Source organism: Musa acuminata, chromosome BXJ2-8, assembly GCF_036884655.1.
Source record: "Musa acuminata AAA Group cultivar baxijiao chromosome BXJ2-8, Cavendish_Baxijiao_AAA, whole genome shotgun sequence".
Taxonomy (NCBI): domain Eukaryota; kingdom Viridiplantae; phylum Streptophyta; class Magnoliopsida; order Zingiberales; family Musaceae; genus Musa; species Musa acuminata.
This window is the reverse complement of record NC_088345.1, coordinates 7,106,341-7,130,054: the sequence shown is the minus strand read 5'-3', so window position 1 is coordinate 7,130,054 and position 23,714 is coordinate 7,106,341. Positions and strand designations below refer to the sequence as shown.

Genomic DNA, 23,714 nt, shown 5'->3' with positions numbered 1-23,714 from the left:
CAGTCTCAGGATTTTTAGGCCTTTGATGGTTCATGGCAAAATTATTGCTAGTCCGGTTTATAGTAGAAATACAGCTCAAATCTAACCAGTATTAACACTCTTCTCCTTCTACCCTCAACGCCCTTAATACTCTCATTCCACAATTAATGACTTGCTAATGGAGTATCAAAGAAGATAATCATTGTAAATAATTAATAATAAGCAATTCCTTCATTATTCTAAACATATAGCCAATGTATAAGTAATAATACCGTATATTTTCGTAGTTTATTCCCATCAAAGTGGGTGTTAAACGAGCTATCGGTGTGATGAAGGGGCGGTCTGATCCGAAAAGTATTCGGGATCCGGATCCGATAACCATCTCGGCCCACTATTGCCATCGTACGGTCAGGATTTCTCTGCTGCTTATTCCAACGGTCGGATTCCTTCTTCGCCCCTCCCCTCTCTTCTGTGTCTATTTAAGAACCCTCCAAAAACCCTCCAATCTCCCGATCGGTCTTCGGCGCCTCCAACGTTAGCGGCGCCGCTCACCGCTTCCTCCGGGCGAGCAAAGCTGCAAAGGTAAACAAGCTCTCGCCTTCTTCCCTCCCTGCGCTCGGAATCCTCCGTCGACCCAAGACCGTAAACCCTAGTGAATCCGGTTCCGTTAGTTTTCCTCTTCTCCTCTTCTTGATCGACCTTCCACTTCTAATCCGAACCATGAACTCGAACCATTCTGTCTCCGTAGCTATAGAATCACGGTGTTGGTTCTTCGTTTTCCTTTTCCTTGTTTTGAGTTGAAAAGTTTTCATCTTGGTGCTATGACCCCTTTGAAGTTCTGCTTCCATCTTCTGTATTGTGAGAAGACTTTCTTTTCTTTTATTCTTCTTGATCGTTGCTTCATTCCTGATTCGATGAGATGATATAGGTCGGTGGTGTTGAGCTGACTCGGAGATGTTGGTGTTGTTCGAAACCCCTGCGGGCTTTGCCCTGTTCAAAGTTTTGGATGAAGGGAAGCTGGATAAAGTTGAGGTGACAACGTCTTTTACCCAGTATTTGTCGATTTATCCTTTGAGTTGCTATGACCTTCTTCGTCTCGTGTTCATTTGGCTTGCTTGCTTTACCGTTTTTCACAATTTGCTATTTCAGGATTTGTGGAAGGAGTTTGCTACATCAGAGTCGGCTAGACAGGTCACTGCATATGTTGCCTTCTCTGTTCTGTTTCTTTTTCCTTTTTTTGCTTATTTATGCGTTATCATCACAGATAGAATTATTCTTTCAAGTAGTGGATGCGACCATTATATACCATTGGTTGCTTTACGACATTTGTTTCTGTCTAATTGTAGTTTGGAATAATAAGCATCAGTCTCGATGGATCTTGCTTATCAAATTCTTTGTCTGTGATCATAATGCTTTTACTTTGTTATTCTTTCATCAGATCGTGAAGCTGAAAGCTTTCAATAAATTTGAGAACACTTCTGATGCATTATCTGCTGCAACCTTGTTGATTGATAGCAAGCCCAGCAAGGGTCTCAGGAAGTTCTTACGTGCCCACTGTGATGGCGAAACCTTGGCTGTGGCTGATTCAAAACTTGGAAATGCCATCAAGGAGAAGCTGGTTAGTTATGTGTTGCATAACATGCTTGGTTTGATCATTGCAGAATCTCAGTTTTTCATGTTAAAGTACAATACTAAATGGTTGATCTACAGAAAATTGATTGCCTCCACAACAATGCTGTGATGGAACTAATGAGAGGGCTTAGGAACCAACTGACAGAACTTATATCTGGGTTGGCTGTGCAAGATTTAGCTCCAATGAGTTTGGGATTGTCACACAGCTTATCTAGATACAAGCTAAAATTCAGCCCTGATAAGGTGAGTCCTTAATTTATTGTTTGCAATTTGTGCTAGGGTGTGGCAGTCGAAATGCTCAATTCTTTCTGTGTTTCAAAATTCTTATGCAAGGAATTTTCTGACTGATGAAAATAATAGCAATGCCAGCATGTACATTCTTGTACCTTTCCAGTTTCACATCTTTGTGGACCACATTTTAATTCTAATCCTATACATTTTTATCTTTCTTCATGAGTGTAACTTCAATGTACCTCGACTTAATATGTCTAAAAGCTTGGAGATCTGTATATGGCTAATTTGTTTTTGATTGACATATGTTTTGGATTCTTTTATAACTGCTTGTCTTGTGATCTTATTAGGTGGACACAATGATTATTCAAGCCATAGGTTTGTTAGATGATCTTGACAAGGAGCTCAATACGTATGCCATGAGAGTTCGCGAATGGTATGGGTGGCATTTTCCAGAGCTTTCGAAGATCGTACAGGACAATATTCAGTATGCAAAGGTAGTAAAGCTGATGGGAAACCGTACGAATGCTGTCAATCTTGATTTCTCTGAGGTAAATCACTGACTCTCTTAGAAAATTATTGAAATAAAAAGAGCGGTTCTAATTGCCAGTTATTTTTTTCTAACAGGTACTCTCTGAAGATACTGAAGCTGAGCTGAAAGAAGCTGCAGTGATTTCAATGGGAACTGAAGTTAGTGACCTGGACTTAGCAAATATTAAAGAACTCTGCGACCAAGTTCTTGCTCTTTCAGAGTATAGAGCGCAGCTTTATGATTACCTTAAAAGTAGAATGAATACCATTGCACCAAATCTGACTGCTCTTGTTGGGGAGCTTGTTGGAGCTCGTCTTATTGCTCATGGTGGTAGTTTATTGAATCTTGCAAAGCAACCAGGTAGCACAGTTCAGATTCTTGGTGCAGAAAAGGTATGTTCTTGATTCAATGCCTTTGGCATTTTTATCATGTCCTCCTAAACTTTAGAAGACCTCTCATGAATATATCACACAGTAGTAATAAGGATTCTTTTACTAAAAAAAGTGGCATCTAATCATCCTATAGTAATTGTGTCATTATCAAGTAATATAATTTTTGGATTTCCAAGCTTGAATGAGTATGTTTCTGGTTGCTGCTTATACAGTTCCACCGTGGCCTTTGCATCAATTGCTTATGCCTATAAATACTATTTGGTGGTTGGTTATTCTTATATATTGTTGTGTTGGTTTTTGCAATTAGCAAAAATTATATTCTTATAACTATTTTTCAAATCTTTAGATGACCTGTAATCTGAAATCATTGTTGTTGTTTTGTTGTTTATGTAGTTCGGATGTTGATGTTAGCAACAAAACAATTAATGCTTTATGACTGCCTTGCATCAATTATCAATTTATCTTACAAATTCTTTTAAGCTTGTACTTCGTTTAACATCTAGAAGTGATCTATCTTATATATCTGTGTTGGCTTATTCCTTGAAACCCTAATCCAGTACTGCAGATTTCAATATTTCCTTCATAAATTTAAGATATTATATTTATTATGACAAAAAATCTGTTTAATTTTAGTTTTTCCCTGTTATTAACCGTTCATATCCAAAAAGCAATTTGAGTTACATAACACTACTCACTTTCTTGATTATTCTAAATTTTTTTATTCTTTCTAGAAATTCACATATTTTCATAATGGCTTTATGTATTATAATTAGGATTTCCTTGCTTTGGATCTAATGTATTTATCCATTCTTAGGTTTTCTTTAGCTTCTAGTTGAATGCATGCCCTTCTAATCTATACCAACTCAATTGATGATTTTGCTTGTGTATCTGTATTTCTCATTCAGCGAATGAACTATGATTTATTGCTTAGGGGTGGTGCTTATCTCATCTAATAGCAGCGTCATGGGATAGCCTCTCTTCTTGTTGTGGGTATTGCTGTATATACTGACCCTTCTCAGACCCTGGATTGGAATGACTCTAATACATTGGTCCCATTTGAGGTTGGTACTTAACCCCATTGGTCCATGAGGGGGTTGTACCGCCTGCGGATTATGATCTGCGGTTGTGTTTCAGATTTGTGGCACTTTTTCCTAAATGGTGAAGTTGTTGAAATAAATGATCACAGTTTAACAAGTATTGTTTAATCTTATATGGTTAAGAACTGATGCATTGGCTATCTCCATACAAGAAAAATACTCAAACTAATATAGCATCTACACAATTGAAATCCAGTTCAAAGCTTGTTAGTTTTCTTCCACCATTGGTTTTGGGACCTTATTAAACATAAAGCTAATGACTAGTAAGACAAAGGTATCTTATTTACTTTCCAAACAAGAGAATCTCAGAACTTTATTCTTGAGAACAATGAGAGATGTTCTCTTAAAACAAGTTGGAAGAGGTTCATTAGAACTGTTTTAGGAGAACGTATTTGCATGTAAACAGGATTATATGGGTGAGAACAAATGAAAAAGACCCTAATTCTTCTTGTAGTTGTAGATATTGAAACATTTTCAGTAACTGAGAACAAGAATTGTTTCATAGATGTCCTATTTTTGATTTCTAGAACAAGAAATTATGTTTCAGATACAAGAACAAATATGCCTTTAGAGCTAATATAGTATTTGATCCTAATAATAATAGTGCTTCTCAAGTTCTCATGTATATCAAGATAGGTGGCATATCCCATTCCTGTTCTTATACTATGATCTGGGACATGGAGCTTTCCAAGTAACTATGTTGAGTTGAAGTCTGGATGAATTTTAGCCTCTATACAAAATGAATTTTGGTTTCTAAGCACGAAGGAGGACTAAGATATGCAAAAATGATATTGGAGAAGACATGGGACATATGAAAAGTGATGGGACGGAAACTATTGAAGTAATAAGAAATTATATTAGAAGTGGAAGAACACCTGAGATCTTTACAAGAAACTGTTGAAGGCAGAAAACCTTGTCACTAGTTGGGTTATATTCTTAAATATGATTAATATCTTCAAACATTTCAGCTGAGTAGAATATGAGGCCCTAAATTGAATTGACTGATGCAAATCATTTTCAAATAAAAGACGAGGCCCTAAAATAAAAGCAAATCATAATTAAAATTCTGAACTTACAAGGAATTTATGGATGAAAAATATTAAGAGTTCCTAAAAATATAAATTTGGATGAAACATGCTAGGTAAAATTTTAACTTTTACCTAGATGCTTTAGTTTGGATTGGGTTATATCAGTTCACTTCTGCTATAAACAAACAATCATTTTCATGTGATGACTTGTCATGGAAGTGTGCTGATCTCACAGCTGAATTTTATAAAACACTATTCAGAACATGATAATATTGAATTTTATAAGATTCTTATAGCTTTATACTTTATAATATACACATTTTTGTAAAAACATGAATTTGAGATAGAAAATACTAAAAAATCTGAAATAATGAAGAGTAGGTCATGAAATCATAATTATTCTGTATTTGATAAAAATATAATTTATTCACGTACAAGTTTGAATTTAATGATTAGCTTTACTAGGATCTTAATACTTCTCTGATCACTATGCTGGTAAAGTGTGAGGCAATGCAAAGACAATAAATTATTTTAATAGAGTACACATAGTATTTCAAATTAGTTTCTTATCACATGACATTTTTCTACTATCTTTGTTATGTTGTCTTTTCCTTTGTCTTAGATGATAGTGAACAATAATGCAACAATGATGAAGGTCGATGAATGTTATTGTTGCAGCAAATGCAGATGCAATAATAATCGAGTCTTTTACACTATTCATAGTCAATTGTTTTTTCTTTGTCTTTGTTTTAATTTTTTTCCCTCCTTTTCCAAATAGCTTCTGTATCTTTGTTTGAAGCTATGAAATTGACTAGACTTGGCTAAAATCTGGCAAGTTTGAGTTCAATGATTCCTAGTGGACGTCACCTGATTTTTGACAAATAAAACCTAGCCAATGATAATTAATTTCTATTTTTTGGTAGATTTTGACTGGTTTCTACAGCTAGGCCTAATTTTGATTGTTTTTTATAATTAGACTTCTGGTCTTGGAAAACACCATTATGAATCATGCTTATTGTGTTAGACTGAGTGATAATGCAAGGTATAGATTTTGGTATTTACAGAGGTCTTCATTACATGAATAATGTCTAATGTTTGCATCTTACATTCTAACATGGATATAACACTCAGGGTTATTCCTTGAGAGAGTATAAAACAAGGAAGAATTATATAAGATATTGGTACATTCCAAGGAATACATCAAGGGAGTGTGTTTAGTGTTAGAACTATATAGAGTGTGTTTATGGAGTTCTCTATTAGCACAATATTACATCAAGGATCCATACTAAGCCCCTACATAATGGATGAACTTACTAGTCATTTACATGATAAACCTCTCTAGTGCATGTTATTTGTTGATGATTTTGTTTTAGTTGATGAGAGCTTAAGTGAAATTAATTATAAATTTGAACTATGGAGGCAAATCTTAGAAACTAAAGGTTTTAGATTAAGACTAAAACTAAATATATAAAATATAATTTTAATGATTCTAGAAATAGACATGAAAATATAGTTAGACCTTAGAAATTGACGGTTTTAGATTAAGACTAAAACTAAATATGAAAAATATAACTTTTGTGATTCTAGAAATAGACATGAAAATATAATTAAGTTGGATGGATAAGAAGTCTCTTTAAGTAAAAATCTTAGATATTTTGGATCAATTATTCAATAAGATGGAGAGATTGATGAAGATATTATTCATAGAGTAAAAATAGGATGATTAAAATAGCGAGGGGCGTCAGGAGTCTTGTGTGATCATCGGATATATTTGAAATTAAAATAAAAATTTTATAAGATAGTGTGAGATCAACAATGCTTTATGGATTTGTGTTGGATAGTTAAGAAACAACATATACAAAAAATTTGTGTTACCAAGATGAGAATGCTAAAATGGATGTGTGGAGCTACTAAGAAAAATAGAAAAAAAATATTTTTATTTGTGAATAATTAGATATATTTTTGACAGAGGATAAGATGAGATAAAATCGTTTAAGATAGTATGACCATGTGCTTATGACACTTTCGGATGCGATAGTCAGAAAATATGAAATGATTAATAGTAGTGGTACGAGGAGAGGGAGAGGAAGATCTAAAAAGACTTTAATAGAAATTATAAAAAAAAAATTGATGTATAATGAATGTAATTAAACATATGACAATTTTACAGATCTCAATGATGGCAAAAGATCCATGTATCCGACCCTAAACAGTTGGGATTTACAGTTTTGTTGTCGTCGTCCTTGTATAGATACATTCCAAGGGGATATATAGAAGTTGTGTCAATTGCTATTATTGGTGCAAGGAGAGGTAGAGTAAGACCTATAAGACTTCTAAAAACAAGATTAAAATTTGAGTGATCTTGGTTTAATTTGAGATATTGTGTTGTATATAACTCAATATTAGTATTGGATCCATATAGTTGACACATAGTTGGGACATAATTATGTGGTATGTGGTATTGTGTTGTATATAACTCAATATTAGTATTGGATCCATATAGTTGACATAAATGGAGAAGAATGCACATGGTGGAATACCCATGTGCATTCTTCTCCATTTAATCATTATAGCCAAAGGAAATCTGATATCTTCAGAGAACCATAATTCTTATTGCAAAGATTTCATTGTTTCTAGCTTCTTCTTCCTTGTGCAGACGTTGATAATCATATGTGCTTTATTGACATATGCAGGCCCTGTTCAGAGCTCTCAAGACCAAACATGCTACACCGAAATATGGGCTTATCTTCCATGCATCTCTAATTGGTCAGGCTGCACCAAAAATTAAAGGGAAGATTTCTCGTTCTCTTGCTGCAAAAACTGCTTTGGCTATAAGGTATGATGCTCTTGGAGATGGTCAAGACAACACTATGGGATTGGAAAATCGAGCTAAGGTAACATTTATGGTGGGACCTCATACCTCTAAGGGATATATGTATATTTGTGTTGACATGACATTTTTTGAAACTCTTGTACAGCTCGAAGCTCGCCTTAGGGTTCTTGAGGGCAGAGAATTGGGTCGCTCTGCTGGTTCAACAAAAGGAAAGCCCAAGATTGAGTTTTATGATAAGGATCGAAAGAAGGGTGCAGGGGCTCTGATCACTCCAGCAAAGGTATGAGTGGCCATATTGCCTAATTCAGCCTTCTGATTTGTTTTCTAGTAAAAAAATCTTGCAAAATTATATTTCAAGGAAGAAGCCCTCTAGAGAGCCCATAAAGTTCTGTTATGGTCGCCCACAAACACTGATTTCAATAAAGTCAGGAAGTGCAAGCGCCTATTATGTATTTGTATTCAAGTAAAATAAGGGTTACCATACATTTTGCACGTGATCACTATTACTTGAATTTATAATTTGCTTTTATTTTTTTTCATATACATACACAATCAATATGACATTCTTGTTCAAGAAATTAATTAAACAATTTTTTTTGTATTTCTTTGCTTCTGCAGACATATAATCCCTCAGCTGATCTTGTGCTTGGGCAAACCACTGATCCAGCTCCAAAGAAGCCAGATAGTGAACATGAAGTGGCACGACCAAAGAGGAAGCACGGTGAAGCAGAACTGGCACCTACTGCAGAAGCAGCTGAAGGTTCTCTGAAAGAGGAGGGCGATGGCGAAGGGGAGAAAAGGAAGAAGAAGAAAAGGAAGGTCGAGTCAGTTGACACTGTCGATCAAATTCCCATGGATGAAGCAGAAGAGCCGATGAAAAAAAAGAAGAAGAAAAAGAAGGACGAAGCACATGCGTCAGAGTTAGCAAACCGAGATGACAGTGCTGCTCCAGAATCCAAAGAGGAACTTAGCAAAGAGGAAAAGAAGAAGAAAAAGAAGAAGCAGGCTGAAGAAGTGCAAGAAGCAGGTGATTCAGCAAGCAAGAAAAAGGACAAGAAGAAGAAGAAAGACAAGGGCCAGTGAGTTATATCTGTACTCTGTGGCAATGTGCTTGGGAATGGCCTTGCTGTTCTCTAGTCTTGAGTTTGAGCTTAGAGAAACATAACAATTATGTATAAGTTTTTGTGTCTCTGTGGATTGACATTATGTTATTGTGGCTTACACTACAACTCCCAAATTGGAAGAGAAGATTTTGATTGGTTGTTACTCTACTCTTCCTGTTCCTAAAGCAGGTTGTTGATGCCACCTTTTGGCCCAAAGCATCAAACCTTCCCCACTTATATAAGTCATATAAGTAGTGCAGTGGCTTCAATGATGAACCCTTGATAGATTTCATGTTACAAGAACACCAAGATTAACTCAGCACACGCGAAGCCATCAGAACACATTACTTACACGTCAAAGCCGCAGGAGTTGTCGAAGATTCATGGGAGATACATACTTGGAGTCCCCATCAACAATATACTTGGCAAGGAAGAGATTGGCCGCCTCGCTCGGGTGATAGGGATCCCAAAAAACGTAGCCTGCGCGATCCTCGCACATGGACGACATCGGTCCGCACGGAAAGATGCCTTGATACTGCCCGCCATTGCCACAGCACGCGTAGCTCGCAGTCTTGAAGCCTGCACAGTCCGGTGTGTCACGATCGAACACCTTCAGTGATTCCAGCCGAACCCGAAACGATGCTTACCGTAGGATCGGTAGTTCGTGACCAGCTCCATCACCAGATCATACACATTGGCAAGAACAAATCTGGCTCCGGGGAGGTTGTCATTGAGCTCGGCGAGCAAGTCCCTCAGCTGGGCATTGTACCGAACGGCGAGCAGGTTGGGCAAGCTGACACACTCGTTCTCCTTGATTCGGTTGATGGTCTTTTGGTAAGGGATACATCCGACGGGTCCTACGTTGGACACCACGATCTTTCGCGCGTCGAGCGAGTACAGCCGCTGCCATGGAGTTCACGGAGAGAGTAAGTGAGGGATTAGTTGGGTGGCATGGGAAGGAGCGACCAAGTGTTCGAGGAAATTACTATGAGTTGGCTGCGCATGCTGGTGATGAGGTCGTTGACGAAGCCATCGGGTGAGTCGATGAGTCGTTCTCCCGCGGAGAGGAAGGGGAGAAGATAGTTGTTGAGGAAGTCATTGGATCCGATGGTGATGGAGAAGATGGCCTTCTTCCACAAGAACTGCTTTGCTTTGGCCTTCCCCAGCAGTCCATCCAATTGTCGCCGAGTGATGTTGAAGTAGTCGATTTGGACGTCCATTCCAAGCCGATTAACCTATCCAAGTTTCGATCGCATTACGTGCATGTTTATATATACAGACCAAAATTACACATATATCCCTCCACGGATAGTTCTTTTCATATTTGTCCACCATATATATATATATATATATATATATATATATATATATATATATATATATATATATATATATATATATATCATCATCATCAAAAATAAATTTATGAATATGCCATTATAGTCAATTAGTTGATCACTAGAAACATAATTTGACATTAATACCCTCGGGAACCGTGGGGGGATCAATTAGTAATATTAAATGATATTTTAGATATTCAAGTTTTTATTTTTTAAAATTCAATGATAATCGTGACATTATAAGGATTCGAGCCCAAAAAAAACAAAGGAGATTATGATATTATGATTAATATTATAAATATCAATTGCTCTTAACAGTTGAGATATTTTAGAATTTTTTTAAAATTTAAACTAATTAATATTACTTTCTATAATTAGTTATATTTAGTATTCTAATCTCTACATTTTTAAAGATTATATTGGGATACCTATATTTATGAAAATAAAATATTAAGATCTCAGTATAAAATTAAAAAAAATTTACAATATTAAAAGTCAAGGGATAGAGATTTTGTTGAAGCAGCTATATTATGTTTCACTTTCGTAGCTATAGAGATATCAATATAACTTTTGAAAATATAAGAATCGGATTACTAAATATAGCTAATAATTAGTCCTAAAAGTTCTGATAAATAAGAAAATAAATTTTTTTCTAGTGAGCAAGGAGAAGAGAAGCATACAAATATTCTTCCTGTCCCATTCAGAATTCCTGCACCTCCAGATGCATAGTTCACTCCATTTAGTATGACTGATCCTGTTGTATTGGGAGCTAAAAATGGTTGGGCATAACTTTTCTGCCCAAGTAACTCTCCTGCAGTATGTCAAAGTCAAAAGGAGCTTTTAAGACTCTGTAGAACACAAACTTGAACAAAGTGGATATGAAAATGCAGATGCAGATGCAGATGCAGATCCAAGAATTTGTATGCTTAATCTGCCCACAAAAACGAGGCTTCTAATCGAATGGGCTCACTGTTGTATCATTTTACAACCTACTAAGATGAAGATTTTGAATGAGCTTATGCACAACTGAAGCTTCTGTTCCTTTCTTTAAAGAAGTAGATGTAGGTTGCTGCTGTTACACTGCAAACGTGTGCAGCAGCACCAAGCAATCCTACACTGGAAGATTGCAGTTCACAATGCCCTGCATTGTGATGTCTGCAATGGTCAAGATGAGAGGGAAGCTTATACCAATGATGTCTGCAATGGTCCTCCCGTTGGTGAACCTTCCGGTGGGCTGTCCACCGGAGGCCGCGAAGTCGATGCCGTTCGGTCGCAAGTCGGCCTTGGACAGCGAAGGAAGGTAGTTGTTGTTGCCGGCGTCGACGAGAGAGTCACCGAACACAAACGAAGCTCCCACAGCCTCATCGCCCTCACAAGCAGCTGCCATGGCGCAAAGCACCACAACCACCAAGGCCGAATCCATGCCCATTCCCTCACCGGCCTCTCGCTGTCACTCTGTGAGATGCTTAAGGCTACGATGGAGTTTATAGACCCTGTTTTCTTGACGAAGAGTAAAAAGAGCAGCAAAGAGTCAAACTTGCAGTACTGGCAGTGCTTGCTTGCTATAGCAAGTGGAGTTGGGTTTGACGCTCTTCATGTCGATGGAGATCGATGGTGGTTGATCCACCACTCTCAACGTAGCACACATTCCATGGCTTTTCCTCCACACTTTGTGAAGCCAAAAGATGCTCCAAAAGATTGATCGTGTTAGCTTCATAATTTTAGGTAGCAGTTGGGAGAAAAGAGTGAATGCAAATGGCGAACATTATCATAGGGTTACTCATTTGCGATCTCGTATTAGTGGAAAAGGCTGCAGATTAAAGAATGAGAGGAACAAAGATTGCTTTGCTTGTCCACTCCGCTGCACCTCGTGAAGACTTGCACGTCTAGCTGAAACCTCTCGAGATTGGTCTTAGATCAAATTGTGGTTGACCTAACCACATAGAGTCGTCAATGTTGGATTCAATTTGCAATTTGGGTTATCCACGTTACTGTAAAAAATGAGAGCTAATTACATATTATCCCTATACTTAAAAAAATTATATTCAAAATTTTATAATTATAAAAATAAAATATTTAATCTTATTTACCTTAACATTATTGATTTTACTGATGGAAGATACAATATATGATAGCATATGCATGAATGACATAAAAATGATGGATAAAAATGTGATTTCAATAATACTGGTGGACGATGACACTGTGGGTGACTATTGTAGTGGTGATCAACAAGAACAATGTGATGGTCAACCTTATCAATGTCGATCCAAACATCGATGACGATGAGAAAGAGGAGGTAAAACGATGAGACATTTGCATCAGAGTTGACGTTGGAGGAGAAAGAGGAGAGAGGTGAGGTATCTACGTCGGCGTCGCACTGCTCCTCGTCTTCCTCTTCTAGTAATGTGGTAGTCGACAAGAATGAAGAGGAGGCAAAGCAATACGATGTCAACGCAGATGAGGCAGTGCGGTGCCGCACTAAATGATATGGTGGTCGACGAGAACAAAGAGGAGGCAGAGCGGTGTGGCACCGACACAGATGTCTCACATGCCTCCTCTTCCTCCTCAAGCAATAACGCGGATACAGAGCGGTGTTTGAGGAAGAGAAGGTAGAGCGGCACTGGATGAAGAAGAGGAGAGCAAAGTGGTGTGACGCCAACACAGATGCTTCACCACTCCGCCTCCTCTTCCTCATCGTAGTTGATGTTCAGATTGGCATCAAAAAGACTGACCACCGCATCATTTTTACTGACCACTACCACAACAGTCATCCATGATACAATCATGTATCATTCGCCATCATCATTAAAATTACCTTTTTGCCTATCTTTTTCTATCATTTATGTATGTATTATCATGTGCGTATTTTTCATTGGTAAAATCGACGACGTTAAGATAAATGTGATTAAATATTTTATTTTTATAAGTATAAATTTTTTAAATTTAAGGATCGGGATGCTAAAAAGTTCAAACCAAAAAAATGATAATATCATATATATATATATATATATATATATATATATATATATATATGTTTTCTTGTCAAATCTGGGTGTCCAATTTGGAAATTCTGTATTCGATCATAAATATATAAAAGAATAAGATAATTAAAAGAAAAAGTGAGCACATAAATGCGGGCACTGATGTTTCTTGGTAGGGGTCAGAATTATGTTCTCTAGCAATATGTTTTCCGGTAGCCGAACTTATTAAAATATATGTATATCTTTTGTCCATTGATTTCTGATGGAATGGAAAGAGTAGCAAACACAAAATAGATCGACAAATCCCCACACATCATGACTCGCTCACAGTCTGAGCTTTTTCCGAGCTGTTCTTCTCTGAAATGGCCACCGCCTCTTCTGCTTCCTCCACAAAGATTGCCTCTTTGAAGTCCGCAGAGTGTTCACCCACTGACTCCCCTGCAAAACAAGTCATATTCATCGAAGAAGTTGTGATGAACAGCTGCAGCATTATTTATCGTGTCTAATGATTCTGACATCATTTCAATTTATTGATGCTGCTTTCTTTTTAGATTCTCGACGCGTGATACGTTGGTTTGTGTTCTTGATATCGAGTCGTAAACAATATCATAAGATTAATTTGATCGTTCAGCATCTTTGTTCTAACTCAAGGATTCATGAAATCGTAGGGATGAGTACCGTCGTCGACGTCTCCTCTCGTGCTCGTCTCCTCTTTCTCCTGTAACGCTTTGGAGGTCTCATCCGCGCTGGTCTTCGATTCAGAAGCGTCAGCGCCTCTATGAACGCCCGCAGCCATCTCTACGTGATCGGTTCCCACCGCATCGACGTCGGAGTTAGTCGAAACCTCGAAATCCTTCGCGTCTCGCTTTGCCGACGACAAGACTCCGTCCGGTGACTCCGTGGACGCGAGCTGTGCCTCCTCGCCGTTGACTTCGTGTAGCCGTTTGGAGCCGTCGTCGGTGGCCGTGGAGCCAGTTGTGGTCGAGGACACACTCGATTCCTTCCGGAGAGGACGACGAAGGCTGACCGTGTTTCCGGTGGCCACGTCCTGCTTCGAGCTACAGCAACCCATTTGCCGTGGAGGAGAGAGGGAGGAAGAGTAAAGAGTCCGACAGAGAATGCAACGAAGAAGAAGTTGGTGAGATGGGAGAAAGAAGAGACATCAACAGCTTCCTTAAGAAAGATTTGACAGTTGTAATGACAGGAGGATATAGAACAAGATTTGACCGCTGCTATTTTTGTTGGATTATGTCTATTTTTGTTCCTTAACACATAAGACTGCTGCTATTTCTGTGACTTGGAGTTGGAATTACTTTATTATTATTATTATTATTATTATTATTATTTTTAAAGAAAAAAAAGATATTATATTATATAAAATCTACTCTTATATGAACTCAAAAACATATCAACTGTGCAAGAATGTTTCAAGGAGGACACAATCTAATTTGATGTTTTACTTCTGGCCTTTTTCTATCCTCTCATGCTTTACCTGTGAAACCCACAACTTGGATCCATTCTGTAGCCTTCTTTACCCTTTCATCTTCTAGTTGTGAACCCTACAACTTCCATCTTGGAAGAACAGCTCCACACAGATCCAAATGGCCTTCCAACATTTGGGTCCACAGCAATTAACCAGATATCACCACCACGTCCTTTGTCACACGCATCTGGTGGCAACCTCAGTCAGATGCAGGCACTATTCTCTACTTATTGTGAGTCACAGGTATCCCCTGTCCATTGATGAACTGCGATAGATAGATATCCTCCAAAGAGGTACAAACCTCAACTTCTACCCTCTGTTTTCTACTGAGGGAATGCAGTGATGAGAGTAACTTGGTATGTTTTCAGCTGTGACAATGAGATAGAACAGAAGTGATGCCCACAAGAAACCTAACATGGACAGACCTGTGAATCACCAGTCTTATCACTCATCAATCCCAATCATGGAGGCACATCACCCCTTTTTGGTTCTGTTTTCCCACCTTAATCCAATTCCTTGGTGTCATCACACCCCACACACCCATGTTATTTGATGCCTCAAGTTTGTCCCCTGGCACCCCATGCCAACCTGTGCCATGCCTCCTCCATCATCTTCTTCTTCCTCTCTCTTCCTCCTCTTCTAAACCTTGTTTCTCTCACTCTCTCACAGGTTTAGTTACAATGGCCATCGGCACCATCCTCGCCTCCGTTTCTTCCACACTGTACCACAGGAAACTGCTCTTCTCAGCCTTTGCGGCGCTGCTGCTTGTTGTGGGGAAGCCCAGGCCTGCTCACTCTTTCCCTCTCAAGCTGAAGACCTCCACCATCTCGGCGGCGCCGGGTATCCTCCCTTACGACCCCAAATTCTCGTCCCTTGCGCCGGCGTTGGCTCCAGACGTAATGCCGGTGTTCCCGACCCCCGGGGGCAGCGCCGCGTCGCCGCCGGCCAGCTCGTTGCCCACCATCCCATCCAGCCCGAGCCCGCCGAACCCCGACGAGCTGCAGCCCAATTCGGCCACCGCTCCTTCCGGCTCCGCCGCCCTGACGTCGGCCGCGGCGCGCTCCAGGGGCAGCCTCGGCGGCGTGAGCGTGGCCATGGTGGCTGGGCTCCTCCTCATGTGGTGGTTGGATGTTGCGGGCAAGTGATTCCCTGCACTGCCTGCCTCACTGTGATTATTTTAGACTATATTACTCGTGGTGGAGTTCATCTTTTCATACTGCTTGTGGGTTGTCGTGAATTTGATCTCATTGACCGCATAAATTATTGGAAAACAGGTGGTGAAATGATGTGTTATCATTCACCGATCATATTTCTTTTTGCTTTCATTCACGCACTCCATTGCCTGCTGCTGATACAATCCACCATGTTCTTCTCTGATTGTGACTGAAACATTAGCACAGTCTCTTTCTTCTCTGTGCTACAGAATTAACCAGTAGCAGTGATGCAATCCACAATGCAACACGACCCTAATCAACCAGTGAGCATGTGAATCCTTAGTGAGGTGCCAATCATCAAGGTTAGGCAATCCACACTTGAGACCTCAGTCAACTGATGGAGATGAGTCACTGCACACAACTGTGGCAGAAAAGAAGGCGCTCTAATATGTCCTCTGCATGTGAACAAGGAAACAGAGGGTCTGCAATGATAGGAAAAGGACAGTGTGGAGGTTTGAAAGGTAGATGGGGCTATTTGGCTTATACTGCACATGTGATGATGGCTTCACCTCTTGAGACTCTGCAGCCAACCTTCTCAGAAAGATTAACTTTCCTCGTTCATCATGAGAGAATACCACAATAGTTACTCATTGTTCAATGCAACATCAAGTGAGGGAGTGAAGCATCAAATCAACCATGAATGACTGGTAAGTTCTTTTTTGTTTCACCTCAAACAATGTCTTCAATGCCCTTTAGAAGGCCAACAAACAGAGTAATTATCATTGTCATTTGATCATTAATTACTCACATGAGTTGCCAATTAGTAGTGCTGCAAGAAAAGGCCAGCAAGACATCTAGTGGAAGACCAAAAGGTCATGGAGTACAAAAGTGATTCTGGAGCCACCAGAAAGGGTCATTTTATATTCTAGAGAAGAACAGCTGCTTTTTGTCCTCAAACATGAACAGCATCAAGTGAAAAAAAAATCTTATCTTAATCTTATTTCAATTAGCACATAACCAAATGCAAAACATGCATGAAGAACAGAACAAAAAAAATATAATGAAGTGTTGCAGTTTTGCTAATATTCTTACCAACTACAACTATATCATCAACCATATGCAAACTTTCAATGTATACCCAGTGGCATGTAGTTGTTTCTTTGGAGTTAATGATCCAACGTAAAAGAATAAAACTTTCTATATTGATATTAATGAGGCTAATTACATATTATATTTATGAAAGTAAAAAATTTAATTCTGTTTCTATTGATTTTACTAACAAAAATACTATACGTTAAAAATTATATTAAAATAAGATTAAAAAAGATAAATTTATAATATTATTCACATCGTTCAAAAAAAAAATTTAAGAGAAAGAAAAGTTTTATTGGGAAGAACAGAAGGGTTGACTGTCGAAGGACATTGACAACCAAGTCCAAGCTCAAACTAACGTTAAGCTTTCGAGATTTAATTGAAATTTTCTCTTTCCGAAAAGTCATTCAAGAGGATAATAAAGTCCAAGGAGTCGATGAAACTAGAGAAGTAAATTGCTTTCATCCAAATTATAGAAAGGGAAATTAATATTGTTAAGAATAATACTGTAAAATTATCTTTTAAATTATGTTTTGATATTATTTTGTGACAATACGTTTGGTATTTCCGCAGTAAAATCGGTGGTGTGAGGAGAAATAAAATTAAATATTTTACTTTTATATAGATGTGGGTCTTAATATAATTTAAAAAATATAAAAATTAATATATTAAAAATAATTAATTATGGAAACTAATATATAATTAGCCTATGTTAACCTATGTTAAGGAGTTTGCTTTAATTTAAACCATATAACCTCTTCAAGAAGACAAACATACTGCCCATCGAAGAGATTCCACCACTCATCTGCCGTGTTCCGGTGTTCGACAAAATTCCTAATCTGTGTAGGTTAAGATATCCACTAAGTTGCTAGATTTTGCTTTATTGTAAGGATATTTAGTCACACGCCATGCACGAAGACACGTCTTCTTTCTACGCCATGCACGAAGACACGTCGTCCTCTTCTTCCGCATCCTCTGCTCTCTTCTTTCTAGTGATACTAGTCGATTACGTTGGTCGGTTTGATCTCACGATCGGCTCTTCCGTAGCTCTGAATTAGTTACATGTTCAAGTTATTATCTTGTACTGGAAGAGGATTTTGATCTCACTTTCATTGCATAAAGTTTTAGAGTTCGTAGTAAGCTGTAAGATCTCATAGTATGATAATTGATATTGGGCTGGATCTAATGTGCAGGAACATGGTTAAGGCTGTAGCTGTGCTTGGTAGCACCGAGGGTGTCGGTGGTGTTATCTACTTCAGTCAAGAAGGAAATGGTAGATTAAGAGCCAGTTTATCGAGTCATGTTATTCTTCATAATCCGCTTTTTTCTTGCAATTCATGTTTATGCCTTATCCAATGTGTTTGGAGGTCCAACTATGGTGACCGGGAACATCTCTGGCCTCTCACCGGGACTTCATGGCTTCCATGTCCATGAATTCGGTGATACCACAAATGGCTGCATGTCCACTGGTAATCACGTCCTTTGGTTTGGATCTTAACGGACGCAATCCGTTTGAGATAATGACTGAAAGAACAACCATGATGTTTCTGTGTTTTGTTTGCCGTCACAATGAGAAGGGCCACACTTCAATCCAACCGGAGAAGATCACGGGGATCGCGAAGATCCGGTCCGTCATATTGGTGATCTTGGAAATGTGATAGCCGGAGACGATGGTGCTATTTTTTTTGACTCTTTCTCCACCTGGTTATGATTATGATGTTGTAGTTTCTTTAGCTACCTTTGCTTGAGACATAGTCGAGACAAAATTCTTTGTTGTTTACAGTAGGCGTTCATCTGACATATTGGTGATCTTGGAAATGTGATAGTTGGAGACGATGGTGCTATTTTTTTTGCTTCTTTCTCCACCTGGTTATGATTATGATGTTGTAGTTTCTTTAGCTACCTTTGCTTGAGACATAGTCGAGACAAAATTCTTTGTTGTTTACAGTAGTCGTTCATCTGACATATTGGTGATCTTGGAAATGTGATAGTTGGAGACGATGGTGCTATTTTTTTTGCTTCTTTCTCCACCTGGTTATGATTATGATGTTGTAGTTTCTTTAGCTACCTTTGCTTGAGACATAGTCGAGACAAAATTCTTTGTTGTTTACAGTAGTCGTTCATCTGACATATTGGTGATCTTGGAAATGTGATAGTTGGAGACGATGGTGCTATTTTTTTTGCTTCTTTCTCCACCTGGTTATGATTATGATGTTGTAGTTTCTTTAGCTACCTTTGCTTGAGACATAGTCGAGACAAAATTCTTTGTTGTTTACAGTAGTCGTTCATCTGACATCTGCTTGTCACTGAATTATTAATAGCTTTGCTTTCCTTTTTGTGTGTATTTCCAGGCACTGCCAATTTTACCATGTTTGACAGCAAGGTTGTGACAGTACAGTTTTAATTCTGTTTTTTTTTTTCCTTCACCTCTTACACAAATTGTAATCTTTTTTTTTTTCTTTCCTGGCACGCAGATCGCACTCGTTGGATGCGACTCCATTATTGGCAGAGCTATTGTTGTGCATGCGGATCCTGATGATCTTGGAAGGGGTATTCTTTTTCCCTTTGTGCTATTCGGTTCCTTGAACTGATTTGTCCTCAATTAGCAATATTGTTTTGCAATGATACTCATATAATGTGAAAGTAAGTGAATTCCACTGTGTAATTTCTGACAAATTGTTGTAAGAGATATAAATCCAAATTGAGATAGTTAATCAGACAAAAAAAAAAAAAAGTTAAAACAATGCTAAATTTCTTCAACTAGTTTCGATTCCATTCTAAGGTTTCTGTGTATGTATAACTTCAAAGTAGTTTCTAAGCTTCCAAACTTGTTTTCCTACCTTCTGTTTCAAGCATCAGATCTTCAATTTATCTTCCTAGCTTCTGCCATTCAATGGATTGACAATCTACTTCTCTGAGCTTCTCTCTCTGATATTTGAATTGGTCTCAAGAATGCATCATACCCTCCTCCATTCTCTCCTCTTGGAGAAAATTCTCTTGGTAGTGAATTATGGGGTCAAAAGCAAGACTAATGTAATCAAATCTTCTGAATAACCATCTGCTTGTCTTTTCTGTGTAATAACATCATAGACAGTAAATATTCTGTTCTTTGGCTCATGTAGCTAAGTTTGGCATGTTTTAGGTGGGCATGAACTTAGCAAGACCACTGGAAATTCTGGTGCAAGAGTAGCCTGTGGTAAGTATTCCACTGTTCTTCCACAAGTCTGGTGCATTCCTTGTTCCTTGTGTTCCTTGTTTAATCCTGTTCTTGTGGCAGTATATAACCATGAGGCATAATGCGTGTTATTTCTTGACATATCTTACCAGGTGTCATTGGGCTTCAGGAGTGACTGATCCAAGGGGAATGATGGCTAAGAATATATAGACAAGTCCTGTATGCTTAGGAGATGAAGCTGCTTGTACAGTTGTATATGAGCTTTGAGTAGTTCGCTGCTTTTATGGAAACACTGCTATTGTCACTTCCAAAAAGAGTGATGGCTTCTTTTCTTTGGCTGTAACTCGAGCTTTGCATGAGAAGATATTAGAAAATAGTTCTCGGGATGAATGGTTAGTATGTTATCTGAAGAGAGAATATAGTATGAAGACAAAAAGGTTCTGCACCTCAAAATTAATTCATGTAATAATACGAAAATAGAATAATATAAGGTCTTATGACTTGGAATCAACGTCAGCTCCAATAATGTACGTCTGAGAACAGTATCTATCTCACGTCAGAGGTTTGTGTGATAGATCACTGAAACACTCCGACGTATAAAGAAAGTGTTCCTCATGTTTGGACGAAAAGGTCTCGCCAGTGAATTCTCCTCGTTAAAGTTTAGCGTTGTAAGCGCCAGTCGAAAGAGAAGAAGAAGAAGAGGAGGTGAATGATAAGAGGACTGAGAAGGTTTGTCCTTCCCACCATCCTCCCATCAAGAAGCCTAACATCGACGGCAGGACCTCGCAGATCGAAGTACCTGTTCCAAACTCCCAGAGCCAATGGCTCGAGCATCTCTTCGCTATCCACCCACTACCTGCTCGACGAAATGTCTCAGACAACTATGTTTGCCTTTCATGCTCTCAATTTCCTGAAGGGCACTTTCGTTGAGCCTGATCTTGTTTCTTCCGTCCACTGCTTGTCGCTTAAGGCCAATGCGCTCTCCGACCTTGCTGCCCGTACCTCCCTCCTCACTGCATATGCCAGAGCTCAGGATTTGCGCTCCGCCATGGCAATTTTCGATGAGTCCGCTGCGCGCGACGTCATATTTTGGAATGCGATTATCAGTGCCTATGTCCTTAATTGTCATTACAAAAGCTCTTTTCTGCTTTTCCAAGAAATGGTAGAATCCTTTGGCGAGTTCGATTCGACGACACTGCTGATCATGCTGATGGCTTCCTCTCGCATGCATTACATGAATTATGGAACGACTCTTCACGGCACAGTAATAAAGAGAAATTTTCTCATGGATGGTAATCTTTGTAATGCTTTGATCGATATGTATGCTAAGTGTGACAACATGAGTTCTTCAGAGCTTGTCTTCGAGGAGATGGAAGTTAAGGATATCTCTTCATGGAACTCTATGATCAGCGGATGCACATTTAATGGTTTTCCCGAGAGATCGGTGTATTATTTCAGGGAAATGCGACGCTCAAATGTCGACGCAGATGCAGTGACCCTTTCGAGTGCTGTAACGGCATGCTCTTTAGCGGAAGAGTATTGGGGTCACGGGGAATCAGTGCATGCTCTTGTGATCAAAATGGGGTATGAAGCAAACACTTATTCTTCTTTATCAAATTGCCTTATTTTATTTTATTTCAGATGTGAAAATGTGGAAGCAGCAGATGCAGTGTTTAAGGGACTTGCAAATAAGAATGTAGTTTCATGGAACGCGATGATTGGTGGGTTGTTGGACAATGGAAGATATGATGAATTCCTGAATCATTTTTGGGAGATGCAGTCAAAACACATGATTCAGCCTGATGATACTACACTAATTACCATTATTCCAGCATGTCGTGAGTTGAACCTGCTTCGAGAAGGGAAATCTATTCATGCTTTTGCCATCAAGAAGGAAACAGATCCCTTAGATTCATCTGTAGAAAATGCCTTGCTTGATATGTATTTAGAGTGTGGTGATCTGAAATCTTCATTCCTTCTATTCAGGAAGATGACTAATAAGGATATAATTTCATGGAACACCATGATATTTGGATTCTCTCGAAATGATTCGTGGAAGGAAGAGGCTCGAGCCTTGTTCTGCGAATTGCTTCAAAGCGGACCGAGATGCAGTGTGGTTACTTTCTTGGCAATTCTTCCTTCTTGCACTGGTGCTGAAGATCTTAGATTTGGGAAGGCACTTCATGCTTGCCTCATCAGGTATGGATTGATGATCAGTATGTCAGCTATGAATGCACTTATGCTAATGTATATTAATTGCGGTGATCTAAGTGCTTCCATCTTACTATTTGAAAGACTTCTGCCCATATCAGATATTGTCTCATGGAATACAATGATAGTTGGCTGTGTGCAGAATGGTTATTACAAGGAGGCACTTGGCATGCTCACTTCTATGTGCTCCTTTCTGCTTCCAAAACCTGACTCCATCACATTTGTCAGTGCTGTATCAGCATGTGGGAACTTAGGACTGTTATCTTATGGCCAATGCCTTCATGGCTTAGCTCTGAAGAGTCTGGTAAATTTTGATATCCGTGTGAAGAATGCATTGCTGACCATGTATTTTCATTGTAATGATTCCAAGAGCGCGGAGACGCTGTTCAAATTAAATGGTGACAGAAATTTGTGTTCCTGGAATTGCATGATCTCTGGTTTTGCACAGAACAAGGAAGGTGACAAATCTTTGCAGTTGTTTCAGAATATGGAAGGCCTTCGACCAAATGAATTTTCCATAGTCGGAGTTATCTGTGCCTGCACTCAGTTAGTAGATCTCAGCCACGGCAAGGAAGTTAATGGCTATGTGTTCAGGTTTTGCTTCCAAAGGAACACATTTATACTGTCAGCGCTTGTTGATATGTACAGCAAGTGTGGAAGACTAGATATCGCCACTCGAATTTTCACAAGTTCTAATGAAAAATCTATTGCCTCTTGGAACTCCATGATTTCAGCATACGGGTTTCATGGACAGGGAAGAAGATCCATCGAGCTTTTCTCGTGGATGTGCGGTTTAGGCGTCAAGGCGACCAAAAGCACATTCATTGCTCTTTTATCTGCTTGTAGCCACTGTGGACTAGTCGATGAAGGATGGAAGTACTACGACGCTATGTCGGAGAAATTTGGGATTGAACCCACTGCTGAGCACCATGTTTGTATGATCGATATGCTCGGTCGAGCTGGAAGACTTGGAGAGGCTTTCGAGTTCTTAAAGAGATTGCCCGTTGAAGCAAAACCAGGAGTATGGGGTGCTCTGTTGAGCGCCTGCCATGATCATGGCGATCTCGATATCGGTAAAACAGTGGCTGGAAAACTGTTTTGCTTAGAACCTGAAAACACAGGCTATTATGTTACGCTTTCTAACTTATTTGCGTATTATGAAATGTGGAGTGAAGCACTGAGAACAAGAGGCATGATTCTAGACAAAGGATTGTTGAAGCCCCTGGGCTGCAGTGCTATTGATGTACTCAGCAGTTGAACTCTCAACCTCCTCTGTGCTTTTCATGGATATATTTATCTGATGGGTAATGCGCTAAACAACTGATCTTTTTCTCAGAGAATGTTCTCGTCAGCTTTTATCTGCTTCAATGCAATCCATGTTTGATTTCCTTTATCCAGATTGGCTCCATCCAGAAGACATTTTTGCTGCCAAACTCTTGCCAGTTTAA

General features: G+C 38.9%; 6 protein-coding genes across 9 annotated transcripts; 4 read left to right on the top strand and 2 right to left on the bottom strand.

Annotated features, from left to right (window-relative positions):
• Positions 1 to 447: 447 nt before the first annotated feature.
• Positions 448 to 8,995, top strand: LOC103993390 (probable nucleolar protein 5-1). The gene is made up of 10 exons (XM_009413429.2): positions 448 to 561; positions 908 to 1,011; positions 1,129 to 1,170; positions 1,418 to 1,597; positions 1,690 to 1,854; positions 2,193 to 2,393; positions 2,470 to 2,766; positions 7,585 to 7,785; positions 7,870 to 8,004; positions 8,343 to 8,995. The coding sequence occupies exons 2-10, from the start codon at positions 934 to 936 to the stop codon at positions 8,805 to 8,807; spliced, it is 1,764 nt and encodes a 587-aa protein (XP_009411704.2). The 5' UTR covers positions 448 to 561; positions 908 to 933; the 3' UTR covers positions 8,808 to 8,995.
• Positions 8,996 to 9,089: 94 nt separating this feature from the next.
• LOC103993391 (GDSL esterase/lipase At2g23540) lies at positions 9,090 to 11,625 on the bottom strand. Its single transcript, XM_009413431.3, has 5 exons — positions 11,356 to 11,625; positions 10,848 to 10,978; positions 9,814 to 10,062; positions 9,475 to 9,730; positions 9,090 to 9,406 (listed from the first exon to the last, which is right to left on the bottom strand). Exons 1-5 carry the CDS (start codon positions 11,594 to 11,596, stop codon positions 9,183 to 9,185), a joined length of 1,101 nt encoding a protein of 366 aa, XP_009411706.2. The 5' UTR covers positions 11,597 to 11,625; the 3' UTR covers positions 9,090 to 9,182.
• Positions 11,626 to 13,407: 1,782 nt separating this feature from the next.
• On the bottom strand, positions 13,408 to 14,299 carry LOC135618463 (uncharacterized). The gene is made up of 2 exons (XM_065119327.1): positions 13,830 to 14,299; positions 13,408 to 13,589 (listed from the first exon to the last, which is right to left on the bottom strand). The coding sequence occupies exons 1-2, from the start codon at positions 14,221 to 14,223 to the stop codon at positions 13,465 to 13,467; spliced, it is 519 nt and encodes a 172-aa protein (XP_064975399.1). The 5' UTR covers positions 14,224 to 14,299; the 3' UTR covers positions 13,408 to 13,464.
• Positions 14,300 to 15,314: 1,015 nt separating this feature from the next.
• On the top strand, positions 15,315 to 15,779 carry LOC135619627 (classical arabinogalactan protein 26-like). Its single transcript, XM_065121813.1, has one exon. The coding sequence runs from the start codon at positions 15,315 to 15,317 to the stop codon at positions 15,777 to 15,779; it is 465 nt and encodes a 154-aa protein (XP_064977885.1).
• Positions 15,780 to 17,638: 1,859 nt separating this feature from the next.
• LOC103993393 (superoxide dismutase [Cu-Zn] 1) lies at positions 17,639 to 20,450 on the top strand. Of its 3 annotated transcripts, none has more exons than XM_065119069.1 (8): positions 17,639 to 17,723; positions 18,074 to 18,153; positions 18,248 to 18,349; positions 18,458 to 18,553; positions 19,232 to 19,263; positions 19,355 to 19,430; positions 20,023 to 20,076; positions 20,208 to 20,450. In XM_065119069.1, the coding sequence occupies exons 2-8, from the start codon at positions 18,078 to 18,080 to the stop codon at positions 20,228 to 20,230; spliced, it is 459 nt and encodes a 152-aa protein (XP_064975141.1). In that variant the 5' UTR covers positions 17,639 to 17,723; positions 18,074 to 18,077; the 3' UTR covers positions 20,231 to 20,450. The 3 variants fall into 3 exon arrangements, with proteins under 3 accessions (XP_064975141.1, XP_064975140.1, XP_009411708.3); XM_065119068.1 differs by lacking the exon at positions 17,639 to 17,723 and adding an exon at positions 17,800 to 17,894; XM_009413433.3 differs by lacking the exon at positions 17,639 to 17,723 and having other exon boundaries at positions 17,912 to 18,153.
• Positions 20,451 to 20,570: 120 nt separating this feature from the next.
• Positions 20,571 to 23,663, top strand: LOC103993394 (pentatricopeptide repeat-containing protein At4g19220, mitochondrial). Of its 2 annotated transcripts, XM_018829887.2 has the most exons (2): positions 20,571 to 21,639; positions 22,042 to 23,663. In XM_018829887.2, the coding sequence occupies exons 1-2, from the start codon at positions 20,765 to 20,767 to the stop codon at positions 23,522 to 23,524; spliced, it is 2,358 nt and encodes a 785-aa protein (XP_018685432.2). In that variant the 5' UTR covers positions 20,571 to 20,764; the 3' UTR covers positions 23,525 to 23,663. The 2 variants fall into 2 exon arrangements, with proteins under 2 accessions (XP_018685432.2, XP_009411709.2); XM_009413434.3 differs by having other exon boundaries at positions 20,571 to 23,663.
• The last annotated feature ends 51 nt before the right edge of the window (positions 23,664 to 23,714 follow it).